The following is a 26,188-nucleotide window of genomic DNA, read 5'->3' on the forward strand; positions in this document are numbered from 1 at the left end:
ACACTTCAGATCCGATACTGACAACTCTAAAATGTGTGATTATTCCAACGAACAGTAAAGGAGAGGGACAGAATTTTAGAATCCAGTGTTGCTAAAACACATGGGGTTTTAATATGTGTACATTGTGAACCCATACCTCTAAGAAATAAATGTGCCTTTCAGGAAATACTTAGATTTGTGTCACTAATTTTTTTTAAGATTTATTTATTTTATTACAAAGTCAGATATACAGAGAGGAGGAGAGACAGAGAGGAAGGTCTTCCGTCCGATGATTCACTCCCCAAGTGAGCCGCAACGGCCACTGCTGCGCCGATCCGAAGCTGGGAACCAGGAACCTCTTCTGGGTCTCCCACGTGGGTGCAGGGTCCCAAGGCTTTGGGCCGTCCTCAACTGCTTTCCCAGGCCACAAGCAGGGAGCTGGATGGGAAGTAGAGCTGCCGGGATTAGAACCGGCATCCATATGGGATCCCGGGGCTTTCAAGGCAAGGACTTTAGCTGCTAGGCCACGCCGCCGGGTCCGTCACTAATGTTTTAAACTAGTATTCTTAGCATCCATATTACATTTCCACTCTGGTCCACTGGGCATTTCCATTTTATAGTGGACCTTTTTTTTTCCCTCTCCCACCAGTCTGTTTCTTCAGCCTTTCATTTGTGTCTCATAACCCTGAGGACAGACACGCGTGGGTGTGTGAGGATTTGTAAGCATGTGTCCACATTTACAGAGAATCTGAAGTACTGATGAAGCTCTGGATATGTGTGGATGCATCGTGTTTTACTTCTTGCCAAGCATAATGAAGGCCATGAACTTGAAAATTATATGAATCATGGCTGAAATCAAATACATCAAACTGTTATGATAGCTTATGGAATAAAGGTAATATATCAAAAGAGAATGGCTGAGAAATTTTATTATATGGATGAAAATAAAGCATCAATTAAGGGGAGAACATGCATAACCTTTGTTAGTTTTTGCCTCTTTATTAAAAAAAAATTACACAATTTATGCTGAGTAAAAAAAAAAAAAAAACCATGCAGGCCATGTTCCAGTTTCATACCCAGGAGTTCGAAATATTTTGCTCCTGTAAGCACATTTTTCAAATATATTTATTTAGTTGAAATAGTCAGAGGGAAAGCTTGGTCTTCCATCTGCTGCTTCACTCTCCCCTGCGGCCCAGTGACCAGGGCTGAGCGAGGCTAAAGCCACAAGCTTCATTCGCTTTTCCTGTGTGGGTGGTAGAGGCCCAGATGTTATGGGTCACCTTTTGTTGCTTTTCCAAGGCCTTTAGCAAGGATCTGGAATGGAAGTGGAGTAACTAGGATGTGAACTGGTGCCATATGGGAAGCTGGCATTGAAGCAGATGGCTTTACTCATTGTGCCATAATGCCAGCCCCAGGAATATACTTATTTAAAAAAAAAACAAACACAGTTGGATTCTACACATTGTCCACAGCACGTCTTTCAAATCCAGCACAATTCATAGGTGTCTTCTGCGGCACGTCAGCAGACCCGTCCGTCTTTTTAAAAACTGGGATATTGATTTGGCCCAATGAGGATGAGTGGACACTTGGATAAGTGCCAGTATCTCGTATGTGACGTCTTTACGTACGGACGCCCTGAACAGGAGGGCGAGTGCCCAGGTAACGCTTCTCTCCCGAGAGTCGTGTCTTCCTTGATGCCTTCATTGTGTCCTCACATTTGCATGATGGGAACAGACGTTTTCAAAGCAGTGTGGCTGGGTTCCTCAGCATCTCACTGCTTCTTCCCAAGGACAAGGTCATTGCTGGGCAGCTGTAAAGCCGTGACTTAGTCCCAGGCTAAGTGCTCTCAGAGGGAGGAGGACAGACCACTCCACACTACAGGGCACGTCACACACAGAATGGCCACGGCCCCTTCCTGTAGGGAAAATCAGTGTCTCTGTAACTAGGAAGCAAAAGAAAAACTAACGGTACTCATGCAAGCTCTTCTAGTCAACGGGCATCAGTAAAACGATCCAAAATAAACCCGAAGATTGCGGCCACATACAGGTGGAAGATCACTTCTCCAAGATACTTGTGACCTGAGTGTGTGTGTGTGTGTTTCTGATTATTAAATATATAAGCTTCACAGGAACACTAACACACGCCGGAATCTGAATTTTTCCTTTCTTTTGAACATGATAAATGAGAAATGCTCAACCTGCAGTGTGTGGAGGATGAAATGGGATGTTTACTGTACAAGTTCGGCAGCTCAAGAATCTGTTAGGCAAATGGGAAAGAAGCTTCCAGAGTGTGTTGCTGCAGGGAGGAATGCAGGACCAGGCCATCAGAAGGCTGGAGTTATTGCTGCGGCCTTCTCTTTCACGTCCGCGTCGTGGTGAGCCCCCAGAGCTCTCATTTTCTGGGCGCATTCTTCTCCGTACAACAGGGAAAACAACGAGCCTTGCGGGAAGGTGGGCTTCAGAGCCTGGCGGCCCTCTGCTTTGACACAGTTATTTATGTTCTGAAACAGCGTGAGTGCTCGGAGCAGGATCTCCGCTGCCACGTGACTGTCGAAGAGGGCCAGGAATGCTGAGTCCACCTGCAACAGGAGATGGTGAGTGTGGTTTTCACACGGCCATGCTGCAGGGACCACGTCACATTTACAAAACCCTTCATACTGTGTAAGTGTGATGTGTAAAATCTCACGCACCCCTCTCTATATCGTGTGCACTCTTGGGACAGTGAGGGTTTGGTTTTGTTTTAGCTGAAAGATCAATTCCCCAGGAATCTCAGGATGTAGTCATTTGGAATAGCTCCTGCTTGTTCCGCATCTTGGTCCCCCCACGAGACTGTAAGATCCGAGGGAAGGGGCACCGGGGGCTCAGCGGGGTGGCCCACAGAGAGCAGCTACTGTGTTTCAGTAGCTGTGTGCTTACAAACAGGCCACACGTAAGAGCAGCATACCCAACATTGGGCGAAGATGAGAAAAATGATTTTATGATTACTAGGGAGAATTTTAAAATATACTTGCAGAAAATGTAGGACATTTGTCCATGAAAACCACCTATTACCTTGTTCTTGGAGATCCTCTTGTTATTTTGGGGGGTCTTTCCTAGATCTGTCTGTCTGTGTGTCCACAAAAAGGTACAAGTTGGGAGCTGGTGCTGCCCCACTGGCAATCATACTGGAGCACCAGTCGCTTACTCCCAGGCTAGCTCCCAGTTCTTGCTGTTTGGGGCATGAGCCAGTGGATGGAAGACCTCGTTCAGTCTGTCCCTCCCTCCCTCTGTAACTCTGTCTTCCAAATAAAAAAATAAATCAATCTTTAAAACAACAGCAGATAAATCTTTAACGAAAGCATGTGAGGTATTTACTTGGGCACCGAGAAGTCCTTCTGTCATAGCTGGGTTTTCAGACAGATTCACAATCAGTTTCAACACTTGAACCTGAAATAAGAATGTTGGTTTATTTTAGACCAGCAGGCACACACTCTCTTCGTAGTGGGTGGCCCTCTCTGGAAAGTCCTGTCTATGTATGCCCCAAGACTTGGCTCACGCTTTCGCTTTTCCCCGAAGCTTCACAATTCCTTCGACATAAAGTGCCTCCCTCTGGACTCATAACTTGGTCTCGTTCTCATCGTAGCGCTGTCTTTATTTCAACCTTATTTTTCTAGCATACTGTACTAGCGCTGTGGCACAGTGCATGAAGCTGTGGCATGTGACACGAGCATTCCATGGGAGCGCTGTTCAGAGTCCTGGTGGCTCGCTCCCGGCTCGTGTGCTCAAAAACCCAGCAGAAGATGACCCGAGCGCTTGCTCCCAGCCCCAGCCACCATGACAATTCGAGGAGGGAAGCCAGTGCATGGAAGATTCTCTCTAACTCTGCCTTTCAAATAAGTCTTAAAAATGACTGATAATTTTTTTTTTTTTTTAAACAAGACTTTGAAATCCATCCATGGTGTTTTGGCACCAAAATAAACTTACCTTTTAACTTCACGCTTTGTAAACTTGATGGCGACCCCTCCTACTGACAGTGTCTTCCTAATCCAACTCTCACATATCCTGACGCATAATAATGGCTTAATAAGATCTTTAGAGCCACCACCAAACACAAAATCTGAATTTCCGTTCATTTCTACTGAAGATGTATAAATTTTCATTACCATCACCAATAATAATATAGACCTTTTCATTTGAGTGGATTTCCACGCATTTTGCAGGTTATTTTTTGTTGTTGTGAACAATGGTTTACAACCATTTAGTGATGTCACAGTGATGGGCAAACTAATGTTATGGAATATCTGACCAGACAAAATGTCAGCGCTCTCTTATTCCTGCACAGTAGGAACCTGCTGGTAGAATTCCTCTTTTAAAAGCAAAGGCCACAGTAAAGCTTTACACTGGATAAGATGGGGACTTTAAAATGTTCATGGAAAAATGGCAGTAAGAAGGCCTAGTCTCCACCACGATGGCTCAACGGGCTAATCCTCTGACTGCAAGTGCTGGTATCCCATCTGCTTCCCATCCAGCTCCCTGCTTGTGGCCTGGGAAAGCAGTCAAGGATGGCCCAAAGCCTTGGGATCCTGCACCCATGTGGGAGACCCAGAAGAAGTGGCTGGCTTCCCATCAGATCAGCTCTGGCCAGTGTGGCCATTTGGGCAGTGAACCAGTAGATGGAAGATTTCTATCTTTCTTGCTCTCTGTATATCTGCCTTTCCAAAAAGAAATAAATAAAAGAAATAAATAAAATTCAATTTAAAAAAAAATAAAAGAAAGATAGCAGACTTTGCTTAATGAATTTTTCAGAATTTCTCTAAAGCTAACACATGGTCATGGTTTTGAATACTGCAGAAAGAAGGCAACAAGAGTCCAGTGAATACCAGCATCCCAGCAGGCCCAGGGCTAACTCCTGGTAAGGCTGCCTGGACGTGCAGGGCGCGCTGTTTTTAAGTAGACATTCTGAGATTAAATTACTGTAAATCAGTGCATGTACTCTCTGGTCTCCTCTGGCCTAGGCGGGGGTCAGTAGCACCCAGCAGACATGTTAGGCTCCATGGTCAGTGAAGTGTTACTAAGGGAAATAAGAATAAGAAGCCAAAGGGAAGGAGGTCCTGAACCTACGTGATAAGCCTGGAGGAACAAAGCAGTAAAACCTAGGAAGACTCATTTGTAGTCACAAGGGCAGGTATGCAATAGTGTCTGGCACAAAACAGTGATGGATTACCCTTGGTAGAAAGGAGGGCAGTGTGGAAAAATACGTGTGAAGGTAGAAGACAATTATAAACCCCACGCACGTATTGGCTTGAAACCTTCCATAGGCCAGTGAATCCCCTTGCCTCACGTACGCCACCTTGTGGTGACTCCAGGACATTTATGAACTCTCATTGCTAAGCACAGTTTATATTCCTATCTCTTCTATTATTTGTACATGACATGTCTAGTTCAAGAGGTTATTAAAATGCAGTAAGGCAGTGAGTGAGCAGTGCAGAAGTTAGGCTGTTTCTTGGGATGCCCACACAGCATACCGAAGTGCCTGAGTTCCGGGCCTGGCTCTCAGCTTGTTGCTAACGTGTACCCTGGAGGCAGTGGGCATGCTTCAAGTACCAGAATCTTTGCCACCTCCCGACAGACCTGCACTGAGATTTGGTGTTATAACTGGTGATTAGGTTCCCGAGCAGACAACAACAACAAAAAGCAAATTTTCTATTGCAGCACTATCACCACAGGCAATGTAACGGAAAAACAAAACAAAAAGAACTTATTATTACTGTGGAGTGAGTCACTTTTTAAACAACTGCAAACCATTTGCAAACACAGACTGTATCCGAGACAGGTGTATGAGCAGACCCGAGGCCAGTCGCCTGGCCGTGGCTGTGCTCCTCCTGGTGGCCTGGGTCAGACAGTGCAGACAGGCTAAGGAGAGGTTTATCCCAGCACCACATGGAAAGGCGGTTCATCATCGCCCTCTGCTGGAAAGAGAGGCACACTGTGCCTTTGGGCACAGCCCACATGCCAACCCCGTGTCACCGGGAAGCCAGTACTGCTGGGGTGGCACAGCTCTCCCGTAATCACATCGTGGTAGCTGCTGAGCCAGACGCTGCAGCGACCCCAGCCGGACCCAGAGAACACAAAGCAACACGGTAAAACCCTGAGGAACAAACGATCACCATTTACCAGGTCTTTTGATTAACCTGCATTTTATTTCTTGAAAAGCAGGCAATGAAATGGATGCCTGCTGGTGTGACGGAGTTAGGGACCGCTCCGATGGCGTCCCCTGGGCTGTGCTCCCTTACTTCAGCTGGCCTCTGTGGCCTCCTGGGCTATGCACCTGACCGGCCTGAGCCACGGCCACGGCCTTCGCATTAGCCACTTCTCTTCTTGTAGCTTCGACGTGGTTTTAGAAAGATTTTCAACAAGGATCCGCCAAATCAGAAGAATGTATTTGCCCTGAGGTACTGCACCACTGTCACTGAATCTTTTCCATCACAATGTCCCTATGCTTGGGCGATGGGGACGCATCAGCTACATCACTTAAGGAAAAAAAGGCAATTTTACCGATCCTCAGAAAATCGAACAACATCCATCTATTGATTAGGGAAATCACAGGTGATTTTTCCCTCGCCATGCAATTCAATCTTAGAATAAACAATATTCTTCTTTCCTGGGCCCATGGGAGAGTGTTGAGTAAACCCTGCCTGAACATTTTTTTTTTGGAGGGCTATCAAGCTAACATACATGAACGTCAACTTCAATCTGGGGAGGCTGATGCAACAGCTCCCGGTACCCGGAGTAACAGTCACTTCCTACCTTGGTGTTTCCGTTTCCGGCGAGGAGCACGTGGAATAGGTCTGTGATGTAACTGCTCAGCAGATGCTGGTGATCATTGGTCACGGTCATGTTGGTCAGCAGTCTAAGTCCGGCCAGTTGCACGGCGGAGTTCAGGGGACCAGCCAGGACATCCTCACAGACTTGATGGACGTACGTCTGAAGGCAGGAGGGGAGGAGTGAGCAAGTGGGAACCAGGGATAGTTACTTCTCCACACAGTGTGGCAGTCAAGGCACAGGCACCAGCCTCTGCATTGCACCGCCAACCCTCCCTTCACCCTTGAAGACAACTCTAACGAGGTGAGGGTCAGCAATGGCCGTCCTCCAGCTGACTTGAAGCCTGCAAGGACCTGGGTCCCCTGCCTCGGGTCGGCCAGCAGGTGGGGGAAGAAGCATCCATTGTCCAGGGCTCCTGCTGCAACCCTTCCTTGTTGGGGACCTCTCAGCTCAGGACGACTTTTTTGTTCTGCCATGATCAGGAAGGGAGATGTGAAGTTTTGTTAAGGTACCTTACCAATAGGGACTGAACCACACCTTCTCAGAAGGAAACAACGGGTGGTAGTGGCGGGGCGCCCAAGGGGCCAGTAATGGTGTGCAGAGGCTCAGGCCGACACTTGACAGACACTGCTGCTGACATCTGCGCCCCACAGAGGAGGGCTGCTTCAAGTCCCGGCTGCTCAGCCTCTGATCTAGCTTCCCGCTCATGCACCTTGGAAAAGCCCACACGGAGACATGGATGGAGTTCCTAGCTCCTGGCTTTGCCCTGGGCCAGCCCTGGGTGTTCAGCTGGGCAGCGAGCCAGCACATGGAAGCTCTCTGTCTCTTTCTGCCTCCCTCATCCTCATCCCCAGCCCCACACCCTTGTGCTCCTTTTCAAATAAATCAATAAGTGTGGAAAACACAACTGGGGGAGGGGGAGCGGTCAAAGAGAAATAGGATTTTTTTTTTTTTTTAGTCAATTTTTAAAAACTTACATATGTTTACTGGAAAGGCAGATTCATAGAGAGGAAAGACAAAGATCTGCCATCCACCAGTTCACTCCCCAAGCAGCCTCAATGGCTGGAGCAGAGCTGAAGCCAGGAATCAGAATTCCCTCTGGGTCTCCCCCACAGGTGTAGGAGTCCAAGGCTTTCCCAGGCCAGAAGCGGGGAGCTGGATGGGAAGTGCAGCAGCCGGGACACGAACTCGCACCCATAGAGGACGCCAGCACTTGCCGGTGGAGGGTTAGTAAACTGAACCATCACACCAGCCCCTAGTCAATTCTATCAAAACCAGACGGGTTGAACAATTTTCCTAATTTGATGGTAGGGAATCACTGTCCAATAAGACATTAATGTAAAAAAAAAAAGATTCTCCAGTTTTTCCACGTGATATAAAAACTAAATAATGGCAGCAAAGTGGAGGAAGTTTAACATTTTAATGTGGGTTCAAGATTTCAGGTATACATTCAACAACGCAATGCCTGGAGTCAAGTCCTAGTTTAACTTCGCATTTCAACTTCCTGTTAACATGCACCTTGGGAGGTGGCAGGCTCAAGTACGTGGGTTCCCTGCTAGGCAAGTGAGTGATCTCAAGTGAGTCTCAGGCCCTTGGCTTTGTCCTAGGTCTAACAGGTGACAGAAAATCTGTCCCTACGATTACATAGAAATTAAAAATAAATAAAACCACCTCCTTTCACCATAAAAAATTATGGGGACTGGTGGGGGCACAGCCAGCTAATCCTCTGTCTGCAGTGCCAACATCTCATATGGGCACAGGTTCATGTCTCAACTGTTCTAATTCTTTGGATTGGCTGAGCTCCAGTCACTGTGGCCATTTGGGGAATGGGCCATGGACAGATCTCTCTGTCCCTCCTCTCTGTAAATCTGCCTTTGAAATACAAATAAATAAACCTTTACAAAAATAATACATTACATATACTAGCTCTTTGGTCACAAAATCATTCCACCACTACTCTTTAAAAATATTTCTTAAGCTCTTTAGAAATTCTATTTTTTTTTCTTAAGAATCTGTTATCTCTTAAAGTATTTCTTGATTTGAACATTTACGTTTTTATTATCTCTGAGCCTTTCGTTGCTTCAACTCTAATGCGAAGATCATCAAGTTTTGTTCTTCTGGAAGCTGAGTTCCTCTCATCTTGTTCCCTTTTGTTTGGAATTATTGTCTTTCCTAACTCTGTCTGCAGAAACCACTTATTAATTTCTATTTTCTGGAGGCAACCAGTAAAGTTGCAGGGTTTTTTTTTTTTTCTTTTTTCAAAGATGTGTGTTTATTTAAAGTCAGCGTTATAGAGAGAGAATCTTCCATCTGATGGTTCACGCCCCAGCTGGCCTGAAGCCAGGAGCCAGGAGCTTCTTCCGGGTCTCCCACACGGGTGCAGGGTCCCAAGGCTTTGGGCCATCCTCGACTGCTCTCCCAGGCCATAAGCAGGGAGCTGGATGGGAAGTGGAGCAGCCGGGATACAAACCAGCACCTATATGTGATCCCGTAGCATGCAAGCCAAGGACTTCAGCCACTTAGGCTACTGTGCCAGGCCCCAAATAATTTTTTCATTAGCTGTCTTTCTGCTGTTGCCTGACTCTCTACTGGTGCCTTAACATCGTTGAAATAAACAACCTCAAGTTTAAAGTCTGGTGTTTTGCCTGCCTGTCACGTGGGTCCTTCTCTCCTGCTCTGCCTTCCTCTAACCCCTGCACAAACGTCTAAAGGAGAGTCTCTCCAAGTTTCACCGTTCACCTTATTATTGTTATTATTACTCTTGCTTCCATTTATGGAAGATCTCATGCATTGGTGTTTTCAGGCCACTTACCTTTATCTTGATTTGATTTTCAACATTCACACTCAGGTTATTCAGTGCATTTAAAGCTTTCTCTTTAATACTCTGGTTGGGACTGTTGATTTTGTTTCCAACAATTGGGATACCACCCAATTCACGAATAATGGCCTAAGAGAGCAAAAAACAAGGCCATGACCTCATATGCATCACCTTCATTGATTTTTCTGTATCCATAAATACAATTAAAATTAGTGACTGTTAGCAATACTTTTCCCGGGGGTGGGAAACAATAATGAAAAATAATTAAAAAGAAAAATAACTAAATAATTAAAAAGAAATACTTTTCCCACATACAAATTTGTAAATTCTTAAAAAAAAAATTCTACTACCCATTAGTTAATAAGAAATAAAATCAACTGAAAATAAAATTGTCAACACATTTATTTATTTAAAACTACAGCATGGAGGGCTCGGCAGCGTGGCCTAGTGGTTAAGGTCCTCGCCTTGATCCCATATGGCCGCTGGTTCTAATCCCGGCAGCTCCACTTCCTCTCTATCTCTCCTCCTCTCAGTACATCTGACTTTGTAATAAAAATAAAATAAATCTTTAAAAAAAAAAAAAAAAAAAAACTACAGCATGGAGATGTATGATATAATTTATCAAGCTACAGTAATGATCCCAAATAAATTTACAATATAATTTTACTTTGAAATGAATTATATGATTTCTCCAGCCGTAGGAACACTTGGAAAAGTGTTCTAATTTAGAGTAGAAAAGCTGTGGAGCTGGGCAGGTTGAGCCACTGCCTACAATGCTGCCCCTCCTATGGGTACCACTCGGGTACCTGCGGCAGTCCTGGCTACCCCACTTCTAATTTGGGTCCCTGCTAGAGTGCATGGGAAGGTACCAGAAAATGGGTGTGTACTGTTACAGCGGATCAAGGCAGCAGAAGTAACGGTGAGGGGTACGGACCCTACTGCCCAAGTCCTTGGCCACCCATGCACACTGACCTAGTCTGACTACAACTTGTTTCAGGAGCACAGAAACCCGAGAAGTACTGTAATACAGGCCGACTAGCAATTTGATCATTGTCCACTGCTTCTGTCTGCCTGTTACCCCATCCTCCCCGGCTGGGGCAGACGACACCTCATCGGGCTCACACAGTCCTTGCTGGAACTAGGGCTGGCCAGTTCCCATCCATCCCTGACGCCTGACCAGAGGATGCGCACACGAACCAGGCTGCAGCGACTGTGGTCTGGGTCTGTGCCTTTTGCTGCGGACACTGACACAGAGCTTGTTTGTAGCAGAATGTGCCCCCTTCGTAATCAGAAGCTAGCAAGTGGGAAGGCTGGAGAGGCCGGTGGCTCTTTTTCCATTCCTGCCCAGAGAGGCGAAGAGCGACACAGAGCAGGACACACAGCAAAGTCAAACAGTGGGCGAGAGGACTGCAATGATCTAGAACCTTCACCAGGATCCCGTGGTGCCCACGAGCAAGGATGGCCCAGTTAACTCGGCTGAGTACTCCTCCACTGTGGAGCCCCGACTCTTGCAGGTGGACGAGTACAATAATGAATGACCGTTCTGCATATTTATCTCGGTAAGATCTCGGAGGTTTTACTGTAATGTCATTCCTGAGAAAATGGCACTAAAAGAAGGCATACATTCAAAATACTTCCGCAGTGGTTAGCAATGTTAACAAAGGGCATTGGCTGAGAGACATGGTACTTCTTTCTCACTTGTGTTCCATGCTGGGGTGGGGACTGGTTCGGACTGGAACTGAAAGCATTCGGGTTGAGCTCTTTTGGTGCTGGTGTTCAAAAAAAATCTGTATCAATAGAAACTATTGACCCCAAGAAATGGGTATCCATGGGTCCTAGGGACCACCTGCCTCTCAGGACAATACCTGAAACACCCACCTACAAGTGAAGGTACAATGCTTAATGGAGAGATGCTTCGATTGGCTTCCTGAAGCAGCGCTGAATTCTCAGCCACTTACAGCGTCACACGTTGACCTAACACCATGAACGTGACTCTCGTGACGACATTCACAGGGGTCCGGGATCCCATTCATAGCCACATTATGATTAGGCCATACTTTCAGTCAACAAACACTTTATTGTAGGTATAAGGAGCCACGCTGAGGCTCTGAGGGGGCAGGGTGAGCATCTTACCCAGGGTCCCGATGACTGCTAGCCTGCAAGGACGGAAGGGGCCTGTTGGCTGTGACAAAGAGTACTTACTTGGTTCACTGAGAAGGCTGCGCTGTTACCCAGAGTGACCAAAACTCTCTCTGTAATGAAAGGGTCATCGGTGGAATCGAGCAGGTAAAGCAGTTTCTGAAGTTGGTTGGCATTTAGAACATCATCATAGGAACCACTAGTGAGGTCTTCTGCACAGAAGAAAAAAAAAATCGCTTCAAGTTCACCTGGAGTCAGGACAAGATTTTTTTTTTTAATTAAAAAATATCAAATATATCTTCTGAGGCCAGGTGTAGTCCTAGGTACTTTCCAACTAGGTACTTTTGGTGCAAAAAAGTTTCGAGCGGTACAGACAGGTTCATCATCTTGTGTCACGAGCATCCCATTGCAAATAAAACTTACATTCTATTTGAAAGTCCCTGAGTGAATGTGCATTTAATTATAAAGCTTTGATCTCTTTGCTATAACCCAAACCTTTCCAAAAGCTAAGATAACGGGGGGAGAACATGCCATCTGCCTCTTATGAGGCCTGCATCCCTGTTTCTGATTGCAGCCTTCTGCTACGGTGTACCTTGGCAGGTGTCTCAGTACTTGGGCTTAAGTCCCATCAGGGCACTGCCTGAGATGTGCCAGGCAATTTGGTTAAATGCAAACTCCACATTGCTGTTTATTTAGTTTTCATGTAAAGAGATACAAAGAAAGCAACAGAGTGCCTTCCATTTGCTGGTTCATTCTCCAACAGCCAGGAGCCAGGAATCCCATGTGGGCCACCTACACATTGAATGGCAGGGACTCAAAGGACCTGACCCCATCACCTGCTGTTGCCTTAGCAGGGTGTGCTTAAACAGGAAGCTTGCTCAGAAGGGGACAAAACCAGGCGTGTACACCCACACGGGATGCGGGTGTCTCGAGCCACGCCCACCCACTTCCCTAACCGTTTCCAGAAGGACTTGACATTTCCCTTGCAAGAAGAGTCAGTCAGCAAACCTAGCGTTTTGGTTCTCGTATCAGTAGCTCTGGGACAGAAACCTCAACACGGACTTGTCCTCCCGAGGGGGTGGGGGGATGGCAACACACACGCATCCACGCACACCAAGATGGTGTTTGTGTGTGTGTGTGTGTGTGTGCGGGGGGGAGGGGGGGAGGCGACCGTGCATCCCAGGGCTGAGAACAATGGCGTGGAGGCAGGGAGGTCGCTCCGGGCCTCCACGGACCCAGCCAGCCCACGCGAGTCGCTCCCTCGCCCGCTCCCTCTTCAGTTTTTCTCTCCTCCCTCCTCCTCCTCCTCCTCCCCACCGCCCTCCGCTCCCCGACGGCCTCACCTGCCGATCTCGCGGGGCGCGGACCGAGCCCTCGGCCGCCCCGCCGCCGGCCCCGCGTCAGCCTGTACACGCAGTAACAGGCGCCCGCCCCTAGGATGAGGCCGGCCGCCAGCCAGCTCGCGCGCCGGGCGCCGCTCATGCCGCCTCGGGGCCCCGGGGGGCGCAGCGCGGGGGTCAGTGTGCGTGGGGTGCGTGTGTGTGTGTGTGGGGGTGCGCTCTGCAAATCACGCGGGGATGGCCGCCGCCGCCGTCGGAGCGCAGCCCGGCTGAGGAGAGAGGAAACCGCCGCCGCCGGAGCTCCGCCTCCCGGAAGCGGCTGGGCTCCCTGCCTAAAAAACAACAACAACAACAAAAAAAAAACACCCGCTCGGGTCGATGGGACCCCGACGAGGCCACCAGCCGGCGGCCCGGGGAACGGGGCTCCCCCGCCGGCCCGAGGGGCGCTGCCAGGAGCGGGGACACCCACGGACTCGACCGCCCTGAGGAGAGCTCGGCCTCGCGCGCTCCCGCCTCCCGGGAGAACCTTCTCCTCCCGCCACCCCCGCCCCCGCCTCGGTTCCCAAGGCAACGCCGAGACGCGCCCCGCCCTCGTCTCCCGCGTCGCGCCCCTCGGCCTCGCCTGGCGCCGGGGAGTCAGCCTGGGCCTCTCTCTCTCTGTGGCCATGGCGTCGCTACGCACCGCCAGCCCCACGGTGAGGAACTACTTCAAGGACAACGGCATTCCTCAGGTCTGCGAGGTACGGGAGCCGCGCGGCCGTGCGTCCTTGGGGATGGGCGGGAGAATGGGCGGGAAGGGGGGGCAGTCCGGGAGGACGGCCTGGAGGAGGGGTTGAGGTGTGCCTTTTTTGGAAGGCTTGGGTAGGGTGTGGAGGGAAGGAAGGGCGCCTGGGAGAGGGTGGGTGGGGAGTTACAGGCATGAGTCGGTGGGCCCCGTCAGAACATGACACGGACTCTGTCCGGCTCCCTCGTTGTCTCTATTACCGAGTCCGGTCGTTTTGAAATGTAATCGTGTATGTGTCGCATGCGCCCCTCTGCACGGAGAGTCTGCAGGCTGGTCTGTCTGGACGGGGAGTGGACAGAAGTGGATGGCTCGCCCATCAGTATAGAAAAGACATTGCATGTTGAGACGTTACAGAAGAAAGGCAGGTGGGCAGAGACAGGGGCCGTGGGGTGGGGGTCTTTCTCACTGTCTTTCCCATGGAAACCACTCTTAGGTTGTTGGCAGGGAATCTTCTGGGTTTGACATGAAACAGGAAGGTATGGCTTCATGCCAGAGGCCTACCTGGGCCCATCAGCAGGTGGCACACGTATGCTGACCTGAAGGAACCCTGTGAAAGTTGAATATGCAGAATGCTGGGACTCAGGGCAGGAGGAAGAAGTTTTTGCTGCCAGGGTGGGAAGTCTTGTGCTACAGACCCCTGGTGTTTCTGTTTGGCCCCCTGGGGTGATACTAGCTCCCACTCTGTCCCCCTCTTCAATGGCATGCCTTACCCCTGCGGATATCTGTACCATTGTGGAGTTGGGGGAGGTCAAAGCAGGGTACCCTCAAAAAGGGAAGTGGGCCACGACTCTGGAGATGAAAGCAGGAAAAGAACCAATTAAGGTCGCTTAAATCCAGATGTGGGTCAGTCTTGTGGCAGCAGGAGTACCCAGGGAAAAAGTTGGTGAGAAGAAAAGATATTGCTAGGATTATGGCAACAGTGAAAGTGGGAACCATAGCCCCAGCCATTAAAGAAGCCCAGTGTAGGGGTCCGTGTGAAAGCTCAACAGGTTAAATCCTCACCTTGCAAGCACTGGCATCCCATATGGGCACTGGTTTGTGTTCCTGGCTGCTGCACTGCCCATCCAGCTCCCTGCTTGTGGCCTGGGAAAGCAGTGGAGGACGGTCCAAATTCTTGGGACCCTGCACCCACATGGGAGACCCAGAAGAAACTCCTGGCTCCTGGCTTCAGATCGACTCAGTGCCAGCCGTTGTGGCCATTTGGGGAGTTAATCAGTGATGGAAGATCTTACTCTGTCTCTCCTTCTTTTTGTAAATCTGCTTTTCTACTATAAATAAATAAATCTTAAAAAAAGAAGCCCAGCTTAAGCAAAGCACCTGAGTTGATATCCAGGGTTTTTTTCTTTTTAAAAATCTTTATTTATTTGAAAGGCAGAGTTAGAGAGAGAAAAAAAAAAAAAACCAGAAAGACAGTATCTTTCATCCACAGAGTCACTCTCCAAATGACCACAGCGGTCAGAGCTGGGCCAGGAGCATCCTCCAGGTTTGCCTTGTGGCTGCAGGGGCACAGGCACTTGGGCCATCCTCTGCTGCTTTCCCAGGGTGTTAGCAGGGAGCTGGGTGGGAAATGGAGCAGCTGCGATTTGAACTGGCGTTCATATGGGATACTGGTGCTGCCAAGTGCTGGCTTTACCCACTATTCTAGAGCCATGGTCTTGGCTATAGGATTTTTCTAAGTGGTTCTAAGCCCTGTGAAGTGACTGCCGACAATTGAACATTTAAATTCAGTTGGAAGAAGGCCAAAAGACCTGGTTAGTCAGGATCCACTTCTAACATCCATTGGCAGTAGTTGACACAGGGGCCGGATGCTCGTTATCTGGCAGCCCTGAGGGAGTTCCTGGGTCCATGGTAGTCATAGATGGCTATGAAGGTTGCACTATCCAGGTAAAACGATCAACTTCCTCTGAGTATCAGGCATCTAACACCTTCGGAACATACTGTGTATATATCTCCCAGACTGGGAGCATACTGGGTGTTGATGTCCTACAGAGTTTATGGCTAAAAAATGCAGTGGGTGGAGTTCTGCGCATGTGTGTATGTGATAGAAGCTTCGCTGAGGGGGTTTGTTGCCCACCCACCATTACAACCACCACACCTAAACTGATGAACACCAAACAATATATACTCCTGTGGGGTCATGAGGAAATTACTGGGACCCTCTGGCAACTGGAGAAGGTAGGCCTCATTAGGCCCCTGCGTAGTTTGTTTGATTCACGAATGGAGATTCCATTGGTAAGTCATGTTATGGACTGCCTCTTCCGCAAACTCAGAACCTGCCATTATTTTTTAGATTTATCTGGTGCTTTTCTGTTTCTTGACGTGTTTCCTGAGAGTCCAAGGCAAGTTCACTTGCATGTTGGATAACCCCAGTGCCTGTTCTTCCGCAAGGTCGTCTGCATAGCTCTGTCTTGTGTCATGGCAGTACGTCTGGCGCCATGGTCAGTACCACAGTGATGTGATGTTAACCTGTGACTTTTTTGTAGAGTTGGAAGCAGCCATAGTCATTTTGCTGAATCATGCAAAATTGTGGGGCTGGCAGTCCACGGGTCCCAAATGCGGAAACCGAGACCATCCTATTCTTGGTGTAATTGAGTAAGATGAAGATCATTCCGGAAGCTGTTGTTAACAAAAATTAGGCCTTTCCCACCTTAATGACTGTAAAGCAGTTGCAAAGAGTTTATAAGAGTCTTAGGATACTGGAGAGTGTCTATCCTACATCTGGAAAAAATTCTGAGGGCAGCACAGTTGTGTAACAGGCTAATCCTCTATCTGCAGTGCTGGTTTTCCATCTGGGTGCTGGTTTGTGTCCTGGCTATTCCTCCTCTGATCCAGCTCTCTGCTTATGGCTTAGGGAAGCAGTGGAGGATGGCCCAAGTCTTTGAAACCCTGCACACATGTGAGAAACCCTGAAGAAGCTCCTGGCTCCCAGCTTTTGATTGGCTCAGCTCCAGCCATTGTGCCCATTTGGATGAAATGAACCTGTGGATGAAAGATCTCTCTCTGTCTCTCCTTCTCTCTTTCTCTCTGTAGTTCTGATTTTCAAGTTAAATAATTTTTTTTTAAAGGGAAAGAAAAGTGAAAATTCAGAGACCTTTGTACTGTTTGGTAAAGAGGGGCGTCAGATGGGAGTGGGGTTAGCAAGAGCAAGCAGCCTTCTCAGCAGCCGCTGAGTGCAATGGGTGAGCCGTGCAGTCGTTCGGTGTGTTTGATGCAGCCGGTCCATGCGCGCTTGACGTACGCGTCACTGCAGAAGGGCCTGGTAGGGCACTTGGCAGTAGCCTGAGAGGCTAAGGCATCCCACTGGGGTTTTGGTCCCAGTATGAAAAGGAGCAAAGATTTGACATCTGCTTTGATGACCACTGAGAGCGTCATCAGCACTGCCCCTCTTATTATGCATATCTTTTGCCCAGTCATGGGCTGAGTAAGGGACTAAGTAGTGAAAACACTTAATAAAACATCAGTGCTCACACTGGGACATAGAGAGCCTACTCACATCAATGGGGAGTTCTAAACACAAGCCTACTTTGGGCTGAACTGCAAGAGCTTCAGGGTCCTGTGACTTAACTTACTTGACAGTACTGTTCCTGAGGCCCCTGGAGCTATGGAACCAGCACCTAGGCCATACCAGCGTGAGGCCCTACTGATCTCTGGCTACCTGGTAGATGGATATAACACAGTAGCCCTTGGTAGCCTTCCAGCCTTCCATGGAATTGATTTGGTGGGAATGAGGTAGTCAACAGAGTAGTTAATGGGCTACTGATAAGCAGTAAGACGAAAACAACTGGACCGTCTGTTAGACCCTGTGTGGCTATCCACTTGGCATGTAAAAAATCCAGTGGTCATGCACCAGCCTTTATGGGGCCTGTCATGTAGCAAGATCTGTGGAAGATGGGACACCAAAAGAAAATCACCATATATCAGGTGGCAGTTCACACACTCCTGGCCATACGGTGAATGATCTCCTGGCTAAGGTGCATTAGTTAGAAAATGCCCCAGAAAGTGATGCTGCCCAGTGGTCCTGTCAGTAGTTGCTTCATGCAGGACAAAAGATGATGTTGTTAATGTAGAAGTCCTAGAATGCATCAGGAAATTGTAGATGCCTACAAATACTGTTTCCACTGTTCCCAGGAGCATCCAAATACCAGTGGCCACTGGAACTGTGATGTGGGAATAAATGCCTCTTGAAAAGCGACAAATAGACATCTAGGCTTTTACTCCGTTCTGATGGAGACAAGTACTCTGTCAGCTGTGGTAGACTGCTCTTTGCAGTTTTTGCCAGGTGGGCTGAACAACAGGCACTCTTGCCTGCCTTGGTGGTTTCATATCACAGGGATGTTCTGTTCACACTCTCTATCTTTCTTCCATTTGTCATTAAAAAAAAGTATGAGTCTTTGAAAGACTTAGTGACACAGAGAGGGACACACAGAGGAGAGAAATCTTCCATCTGTGGGTTCCCCAAATGGCAGTAGTATCCAGTTCTGACAACCAGGAATGAAGAATTCCATCTGGGTGTCCATCATGGGGATCAGAGGCCCAAGCACTGGGTCCATCTTGCCCTGGATTCTCAGGCAGGAAACTGGATAGGAAGAAGGGTAGCCTGAGCTCCAACTTGATGGGAGATGCTGTGTTGCAGGTGGCTCCTGCTGCCCCACCCAGTGTAGCCCTCCTCCAGTTGTCTTTGCTTTCACTGTCCTTTAGCCACCTGCTCCTATGATCATATTCTTCACCCTTTTATCTTTTATTATTCCATCTGTGAAATCTCCATTTCTTCTTTACCCCAATTTTCTTCTTTCTGTTCTCTCTCTCTCTCGAACTTGTATTCTGCAGTTTTCTTACGTTAATCAGCAGTTGGTTCTCATCTACATTGACTGTAGATTTTTGAAAGTACTGACATACATAGGTGATTCAAATGTAGCTCTCGTTGGTCAAAAGTCTTTGCCATTAATACGTTTTCTGGACACTCTCATGCTGCTGCAATATGTTGCTTTGGCTCAGTCCGCTTTGTAGAGCCTGTGTCAGGGTGGGCATCCGGAGTCCCCATCTCCTTCATGGCAGACTTCTGAGTTTTTTGACTGAAACTGGTTCTGTGGATGTTTTGGTGAGTGCTGATGGTGAGCTCTTGGCTCACCACTGTGTTGATGGCGGAAAGACCTTCTTCTCAAAACCTTTCTTTGCAAGAGCTAGAATGAGCTGAGAGAGAGACAGAGAAAGACTGATTTAGTGGATCGAAGCAACAGGAATCACTTAGTTTGCTCAAGATGTAGAATCCTGGCACGTGTCCTAGGGACAGCTGATGTCTGCCCCATATGTTCACTTTGCTTGTCTAGCAAGGTTATGCTGGCTACTGGCTGGGTGTTCAGCTACAGCTGTGAACCAGGAGGCTTGCTTGTTCTCTGTGAGCTCTTGGACTTTCTCACAGTTTCATGGTTGGTTTCCAAAAGCAAGCATCCTCAGAAAAAAGCAGGCAGACATTATACCACCATTTAAGGCTTTAGCGCGGAAGGCAATGGAATTTTCTTTCCACTTGGACTTAAGGGGGAGGGAATATAGAATCCACTTCACAATGGGAAGCATGTGAGAGATTGCGAAAGGAACATATGGGGTGAGAGGTGTTGTCCTGGCTGTCTGGGACTGCTGCAGTTGGTTCTTACATGGGGAGTAATAGCAAGGTGGGTCTCAAAGGCTGTCTACTAGGGTCTCCACCCAGGTGGCCTCATCATTGCCCAAGGCTCCACCTTGAAGGACCATGCTTGGGTTAAGCACCAGCCTCCATTCATCTGCCTGAGTCTCTGAGCGGACACACAAACTGTCATTCAAACCGCAACACCGTCTTTGGGTTTCAACACTCTCATCAGTACTCCACCGAAGCTTCATCTACTTTAGAGCTTCTAGCGGCAGGAGCCAGCACATTCCATGAGACTTGTTGCTTTAAACCAGAAGCATTTGAATAATCCAAGATTTTTTTTGGTTAAGATTGCCTAGGTTAGATTTTTAGCTTGACCAGTTATGATTGGGTGACTGAGCAGTCTTAAAATCTGTATGTCTCAGCTTTCTTTAGAGCAAGATTCCAAATGTATGTATGAGATACCAAGCTGATTTTCTGGAATTGGAGAAAGTGATTGTGAAAGGGAAAAACGGGAAAAGAAAGTTAATAAAGTGTGCCCTCGGTCAGAGCAATTTTAGGCAAAAATACACAGGAAAGGCGAGGATCCGGAAGTGGATTTCTTTACACTATTCATGTCTCCTTGTCTGTTGGCAACCTGTTGTGGCTTCCTGGAGTTTTCACACATTCTGCTTAAAGACTACTGCATTTTATGTTCAATTCAACTTGGATAAATTTCAGCTCTTGACGCTAGCCAGATGGTTTTCCTGTGATGGTATTAAGACTGGCCAACGAAGTGCCCATTAGACCATTTGATCAGCAAGTGTTTGGTGAGCATCCATCAAGTGCTAGCAGAAAACACCTCATTGCTCTAAGCGTTTACAGGTGTGACTCTGAAGCTGCCTCTAGCCCACATTTCTCTCCAGAGTTCTCTGAGAATTTGTCTATTTCAGTGTCTGACAAAACACATTAAGGAAATGAATGGATTAAGTGAAACTGATTTCAGTAATGTATTTTCCATAACCCAATTTATGCAAAATAGAATCCATTCAACATGGGCTTAGAAACACAGAGTAAGCCTTCAAACCTGGGTGTCTACATTTCTAGCATGTGTCAGTGTAAAACAGTCCCATTTGAGGTTCTCAGGGTAGCTAATGACTGCCCTCTTGGACAATGTAGATCGAGAATAGGAGGGATCTTCAAATTACTCAGAAAATAGGTATTGTGGGAAAAAAAAAAACCTATGCATTGATTTAAAAATTTTATTGCGCTAAAATAAACTTGGACTTCTTAGTTGTATCTAGACAGAACCTAGTTTGAAGCATTAAGGATAAGACTTAGATTGAGGGGCCTGTATTGTGGTATAGTGTGTGTAAGCCACTGCCCGTGGTGCCGGCATCCCATATCGTCATAGTGGTTTGAGTCCTGGCTGCTCTATTTCAGATCCAGCTCCCTGCTCATGCTCCTGGGAAAGCAGCGGAAGATGTCTGAAGTACTTGGATCCCTGTTACCAATAGGGATTCCTGGATTAAACTCCTAGTTTCTGCCTGACCCAACAACTAACTCTGCCTCTAAAATAAGTGGACAGATATTCTTTAAAGAAAGGCTTAGATGTGTAAGAACCCCTTTCAGAACAACATGAATTATTGCTAAAATGGAAGCAAAAATTAAAATCAAATTTACAGTAAAGCTTGGATGGAAGCTATACAGCATTGATGGTTTATGAAAAGTTGGATGGACAGTACCCCAAAGAAATTATCCATTTTCAAATGGATAACTCATTGTAAGAAGGGGATGGGGGATTGGCCTGTGGTGTAGTGGTTTAAACCGCTGGTTTGTGATGATGGAATTCCATATTGGAATGGGGCTTTGCTTCCTATTCAGCTTCCTGGTACTGCATCTGAGGAAGGCAGTGGAGGGTGGCCCACCAAGTGCTTGGACCTCTGACATCCATGTGAGATACCAGGAGAGAGAATCTGGCTTGTGGCTTTGATCTACCCCAGACGTGGCTGTTGTGGCCATCTGGGGGATGATGAAGTTGGGCAGAGTTTCTGTTCCATGGGTTCCAAACTTGTTGCATCCCAGATCAAGCGAAGACAAAAGCAGAACTTTGAATAGTTGTGTTAGTCAACAGAGATGGCAATCTTGAATATTGCCTTGGAAGACAGGGACCAAGGGGAAGCCAGATATTGTGGATAAAGTATCTAATCATTGTATTTGAGAGCAAGATAGTACTCTTCATGTTGTGAGTTCAGATTCCAATTTAGTGTCTAGGGAAGAGTTTACAAAACTAGACCTCTCCAGCAGAGGGCATGCTTTAACTGGGAATCAATTTTAAAACTTTTTAAAGTTGCTTTTGTGAAATGTTCTTATATTTCTTTCAAGATTTCATTGCCACTCTGTATATTTCTTTTAAAAGATTTATTTATTTATTTGAAAGGCAAAGTGAGAGAGAGAGAGAGAGAGAGAGATCCATCTTCTGACATATTCCTTAAATGTTCACAATGGCTTGGACTGTACCAGGCCAAATCCAAGAGTCTAGAACTCTGTCCAGCTACCCATGTAGTTTGGCAGGAACCCAAGTAATCTGGCCGTCTTCTGTTCCCATCCTGGGTACATCAGCAAAGGGCTGGATCAGACCAGCTGGGACTCATGCCACTCTGAAATGGGATGCGGGTGTCACAGGCAGTGACTTAACTAGCTATACTGTAACACCGACCCTTCCAATGTGTATTTTAAGTTCTATAAAGTTTATCATTGGGTATTTTTAAAAAGATATGTTTATTTAAGAGATACAGAGGGAAAGACAGACATTCCAGTCAACTGGTACATTCCTTAAATGTCTACAATGGTTACAGGTGGACCAAACTGAAGGTAAGAATCCAGAACTCTGTTGGGGTCTCTGATATGGGAGACAGGAGCTCTGGTTCTTGGCCCATCTGCTGGACTGTAGGCACTGTTAGCCTGAAGATGGACCAGAAACAGAGTAGCTGGGACTGGAATCCAGCACTGTCTGTGACATGCAGATGTCCTAAGCAGTGTCCTGGTCAGCTCCTGGCTGATCCAATGTGCTTTGACACACCCCCCCGCCCCAAGTCTGGCCTGTGAGCCTCTTCCACCCCATGAAGTCCCTTCTGAATGTTGGGGGTAACAGGACCTCTTTCAGTAATCTTCAGAATACTTTATAGATAGGAATTGTTAAATGGAAACTCACTAATTAAATGTCAGTAGGACATCGTGGATCCTTTATTTTCAGTATTTTAATGTACTAACTTCTGTAAATCCATCTTTAAGTTGTGCCTCCTCCCCAGAGGGAGAAGGCAGCCATCTGGGAGATGCCCCACTTTGGAATCATGCCGGGGGTGGGGGATGGGAGGGCAGAAGGGACTTACAGATAGTGGTTAGGAACTGAAAGCTGTATTCCTGTTTCTACATAAAGGGGTTCTCTGTGACAGTGATGCTGACATTGCATTTAAAAAAGCAATTTAAAAAACTAGGCTGTAGCACACACTGGTACATGCCATCTGCTCTGATGGGGTTCTGAAGGTTGCTTCGACCGGGTCAGGGTACTTTTCGTGGGTGTAAGGGTGGGGTGTGGAGGCAAGCAGAAGGTTCCCTCTGGCTCTGGGAAGCAGCCTACTAGGGGCTTAAGGAGGTATGCCTGAGTGCTGGGGCCGGGCCAGGTCAGACTGTCGTACCCACTGGTACTCACAGGAACTAGGTCTGGGGACCGACTTGGTGGGGGTTCTGGAGGGGTTCTCCAACCAGGCCAACGCACCCCACAGATACAAAGAAGAAATGGGGCACATGGTGGCCCACAGCAGGCTGCAGCACCCACCAAGAAGCCTGAGAACTGGGCTGGGGGCAGGCTGGGTGGGGTGACCTAGTCAAGAGTGGGCCCCCAGAATCCGTAAGTACCTTGGACCGGTGATACCTTCGAAGTCAGGAACATCCCATAGATGTGTGGGCAGCACGTGCTGTGGGGACCCAGGCACCCCCTGTTGCTGATTCCAGAGGAGGGAGAAACACACCCAGATGCACATGTAAGACCAGACCAGCAGCTCCTCTAACCTACCGAAGACCTGTAGATCCTCCACAAGGGGTGGCATAACACTTCAGGCCAAGTTCCTAAAAGAGAAAGAACCTCGGCCCGTGGACACTCACTGACATGTACAGCCAGCAGGGCTTAGGGTCAGGAAGAGCCCCTGTGAGGACAGATGGAACAAGTCACCTCGTATACAGTGACCACTCCAGTAACATCCGGGACATTCTCCCCATGTCCGAGGCCCCTGACTATCTCGATTCCTGTCGCCAATATAGTCTGACCACAAGGAGCAGCTCCCCGACAGACACATCTCTCACTCTCTCACCCCTCTTCCCTTCCTGCCCCCCGGCATGGGTCTACAGTCCCTATGCCCTCACCTCTGTGATGATCACTAAAAGGTGAACACTTAAACACAGTTCCCAGGCAGATGCTGTGCTGCAGTGGGTAAAGCTGCCACCTGCAGTGCCAGCATCTTTATGGGGACCAGTTTGAGTGCCACCTGCTCTGCTTCCAGTCCAGCTCCCTGCTAATGCATAACGCATATAGGAAAGCAGTGGACGATGGCCCAAGTGGTTAAATGCCTAGACCCACGTGGGAGGCTTGAAGAAGCTTCTGGCTTCAGCCTGGCCCAGTCCTACCTGTGTGACCACTTTGGGTGTAGACTAGTGGCTGGAAGACTCTCTCTGTGACTCAATTTTGCCTTCCAAATAAGAATAAACCTTGGTCCCAGTGTGATAGTCTAGTGGCTAAAGTCCTTTCCTGGCACGTGCCAAGATCCCATATGGGTGCTAGTTCATATCCTGGGTGCTCCACTTCCCATCCAGCTCCCTGCTTGTGGCCTGGGAAAGCAGTAGAGGACGGCCCAAAGCTTTGGGACCCTGCATCCACATGGGAGACCCGGAAGAAGCTCCTGGTTTCTGGCTTTGCATCAGCTCAGCTTCAGAAAGTACGGCCCCCCTGGGTAGTGAACCAGTGGACGGAAGAGCTTTCTGTTTCTCCTTCTCTCTGTAAAATCTGATTTTATAATAAAAATAAATAAATAAAATAATAAAAATTTTTACTTAAAACATTTTTTTTAAAAAGGCAAAGAACTATGTGACCTATTTTATCATCTCTTTATAGAGTTTATATATGAATAAAATATTTCAGATAAATATAGTGAACTGTTCTCTCCACTCCTCTGGTCTCCCCACCCCCACCCACAAAAAAGAAAAAAAACATTCTGGAAGAAAGATAGGTACCTAATATTGTGTGGGTGCACGGTGGAGACAAGGAGAAACCCCGAATTTGTCTGAAAACCTGTGAGCTCTTTGGAATAGTGTTGGGCACAGCTAATGAAGCGGCTGCCTACAACTCCAGTATGCCTTTTGCGTGCTGGCTCAAAATCCTGGCTGTTCTACTTCCAGCCCAGCTCCCTGTTCACGTGCCTGGGAAAGCAGCAGAGGATGGCACATGGACTTGAGCCCTACCCTCCATGTGGGAGAGCCCTGTGGAGCTCCGACTTCTGGCTGAAGCTGGCCCAGCCACTGCCGTGAGTGAAGCAGCAGCTGGAAGATCGTTCTGTCGCTCCCTCTCTGTTAACTCTGCCTTTTAAATAAATGAGTAAAAGTTTTTTTTTTAAGGCAAGTTAGTTTAATGTTATAGAAGTCATTTTGATAGCATACAAATGACACAATTCGAGAACACTGACAATAACAAAGAGATGGATACGGGATTATCATTCATTCCCACAACAGAAGGCTCTTCTTTGAGTGATTATCAACCAGATTCTGACAATTTAGTGATTAGATAAAACCAAATTCCCTGTTACACACAGCACTATTTCTGAAAACCCAGAATTCTGAGCCTTTCTGGGTCAGAGCTGCTCAGAAAACACAGCAAAGGTTTCTTCACTGCAAGGCCCGGCCCCTGCACTCTCCAGGACTTTCCTGAGGGCTACAGGTGGCTGTCACGAGGGAGGAGCCAGGAGGAGCCTTGGCCACTGAGGCAGGGAGAGGTGGGGCCGAGAGGCACAGAAGTGCTCCCAGGAGGGATTCCAAGGCTGGGGCAGTGTTTGCTTCCCTTGTGTCAAAGATGGGGCTGTTCTCTCTCTAAGGAAGTACCCCCCGCACCGAGATATCTGAATCAGCTGTACCTGGGAAGCGATTTGCCAGCCCAAGTCTGGGGACTTTGTGTATTGGCTCAGCGAGTGTTCTCCACATTCCTACTTTCATAGGAGTTAGAAGTTGCCTCAACCCTTGACTCGCTGAGATAGCTGCACACTAGGTCACGCACCTGAGGGCCTGTCCTGGAGTGGAGCACCTTGCACCTGAGACTTAGGTGATGGGGCTTTGTGCAGCTCAGAGTCCAGCAGTAGCTGGCTCTTCATTGAAGTTTAAAATGCCGGCAGCCCCCGCGGGAGTGCAGGGCCTTGTCCAGCAGTGCTATCTGTTAAGTGGCAGTTCTGGAAAGGACGGGTGCTTTGGATGTGTGCCTCTGTTGTGGGTATGTACAAAAATGAATTGGCCAAAAAAAAAAAAAAAACATTAAAAATAAAAGTTAGACTAGAAGCAGGAATATATCATAGCAAGAAATGACAACCATGAAAAGCATCAAGCTTTCAATCTTCCCACCACTGACAAACTCCATTGTCTGTGATTGGTCGTGTGTCCATGAAATGCTTCTACAAGGTTCATTTGTAA

At 47.7% G+C, this 26,188-nt stretch overlaps 2 protein-coding genes across 3 annotated transcripts in view; one reads left to right on the forward strand and one right to left on the reverse strand.

Annotated features, from left to right (window-relative positions):
* Positions 1-1,644: 1,644 nt before the first annotated feature.
* On the reverse strand, positions 1,645-13,234 carry ARMC10 (armadillo repeat containing 10). Its single transcript, XM_058657460.1, has 6 exons — positions 13,080-13,234; positions 11,800-11,948; positions 9,592-9,726; positions 6,765-6,941; positions 3,333-3,404; positions 1,645-2,557 (listed from the first exon to the last, which is right to left on the reverse strand). Exons 1-6 carry the CDS (start codon positions 13,216-13,218, stop codon positions 2,303-2,305), a joined length of 927 nt encoding a protein of 308 aa, XP_058513443.1. The 5' UTR covers positions 13,219-13,234; the 3' UTR covers positions 1,645-2,302.
* Positions 13,235-13,737: 503 nt separating this feature from the next.
* Positions 13,738-26,188, forward strand: part of FBXL13 (F-box and leucine rich repeat protein 13) — a 165,597-nt gene continuing 153,146 nt past the window's right edge. For both annotated transcript variants that reach the window (XM_058657566.1, XM_058657567.1), the window contains exon 1: positions 13,738-13,816. In XM_058657566.1, the coding sequence (XP_058513549.1) occupies positions 13,742-13,816 (75 nt within the window). In that variant the 5' untranslated portion in view covers positions 13,738-13,741. The remainder of the gene's footprint in view (positions 13,817-26,188) is intronic.

This window comes from Ochotona princeps, chromosome 32 (assembly GCF_030435755.1).
Source record: "Ochotona princeps isolate mOchPri1 chromosome 32, mOchPri1.hap1, whole genome shotgun sequence".
Lineage (NCBI taxonomy): Eukaryota > Metazoa > Chordata > Mammalia > Lagomorpha > Ochotonidae > Ochotona > Ochotona princeps.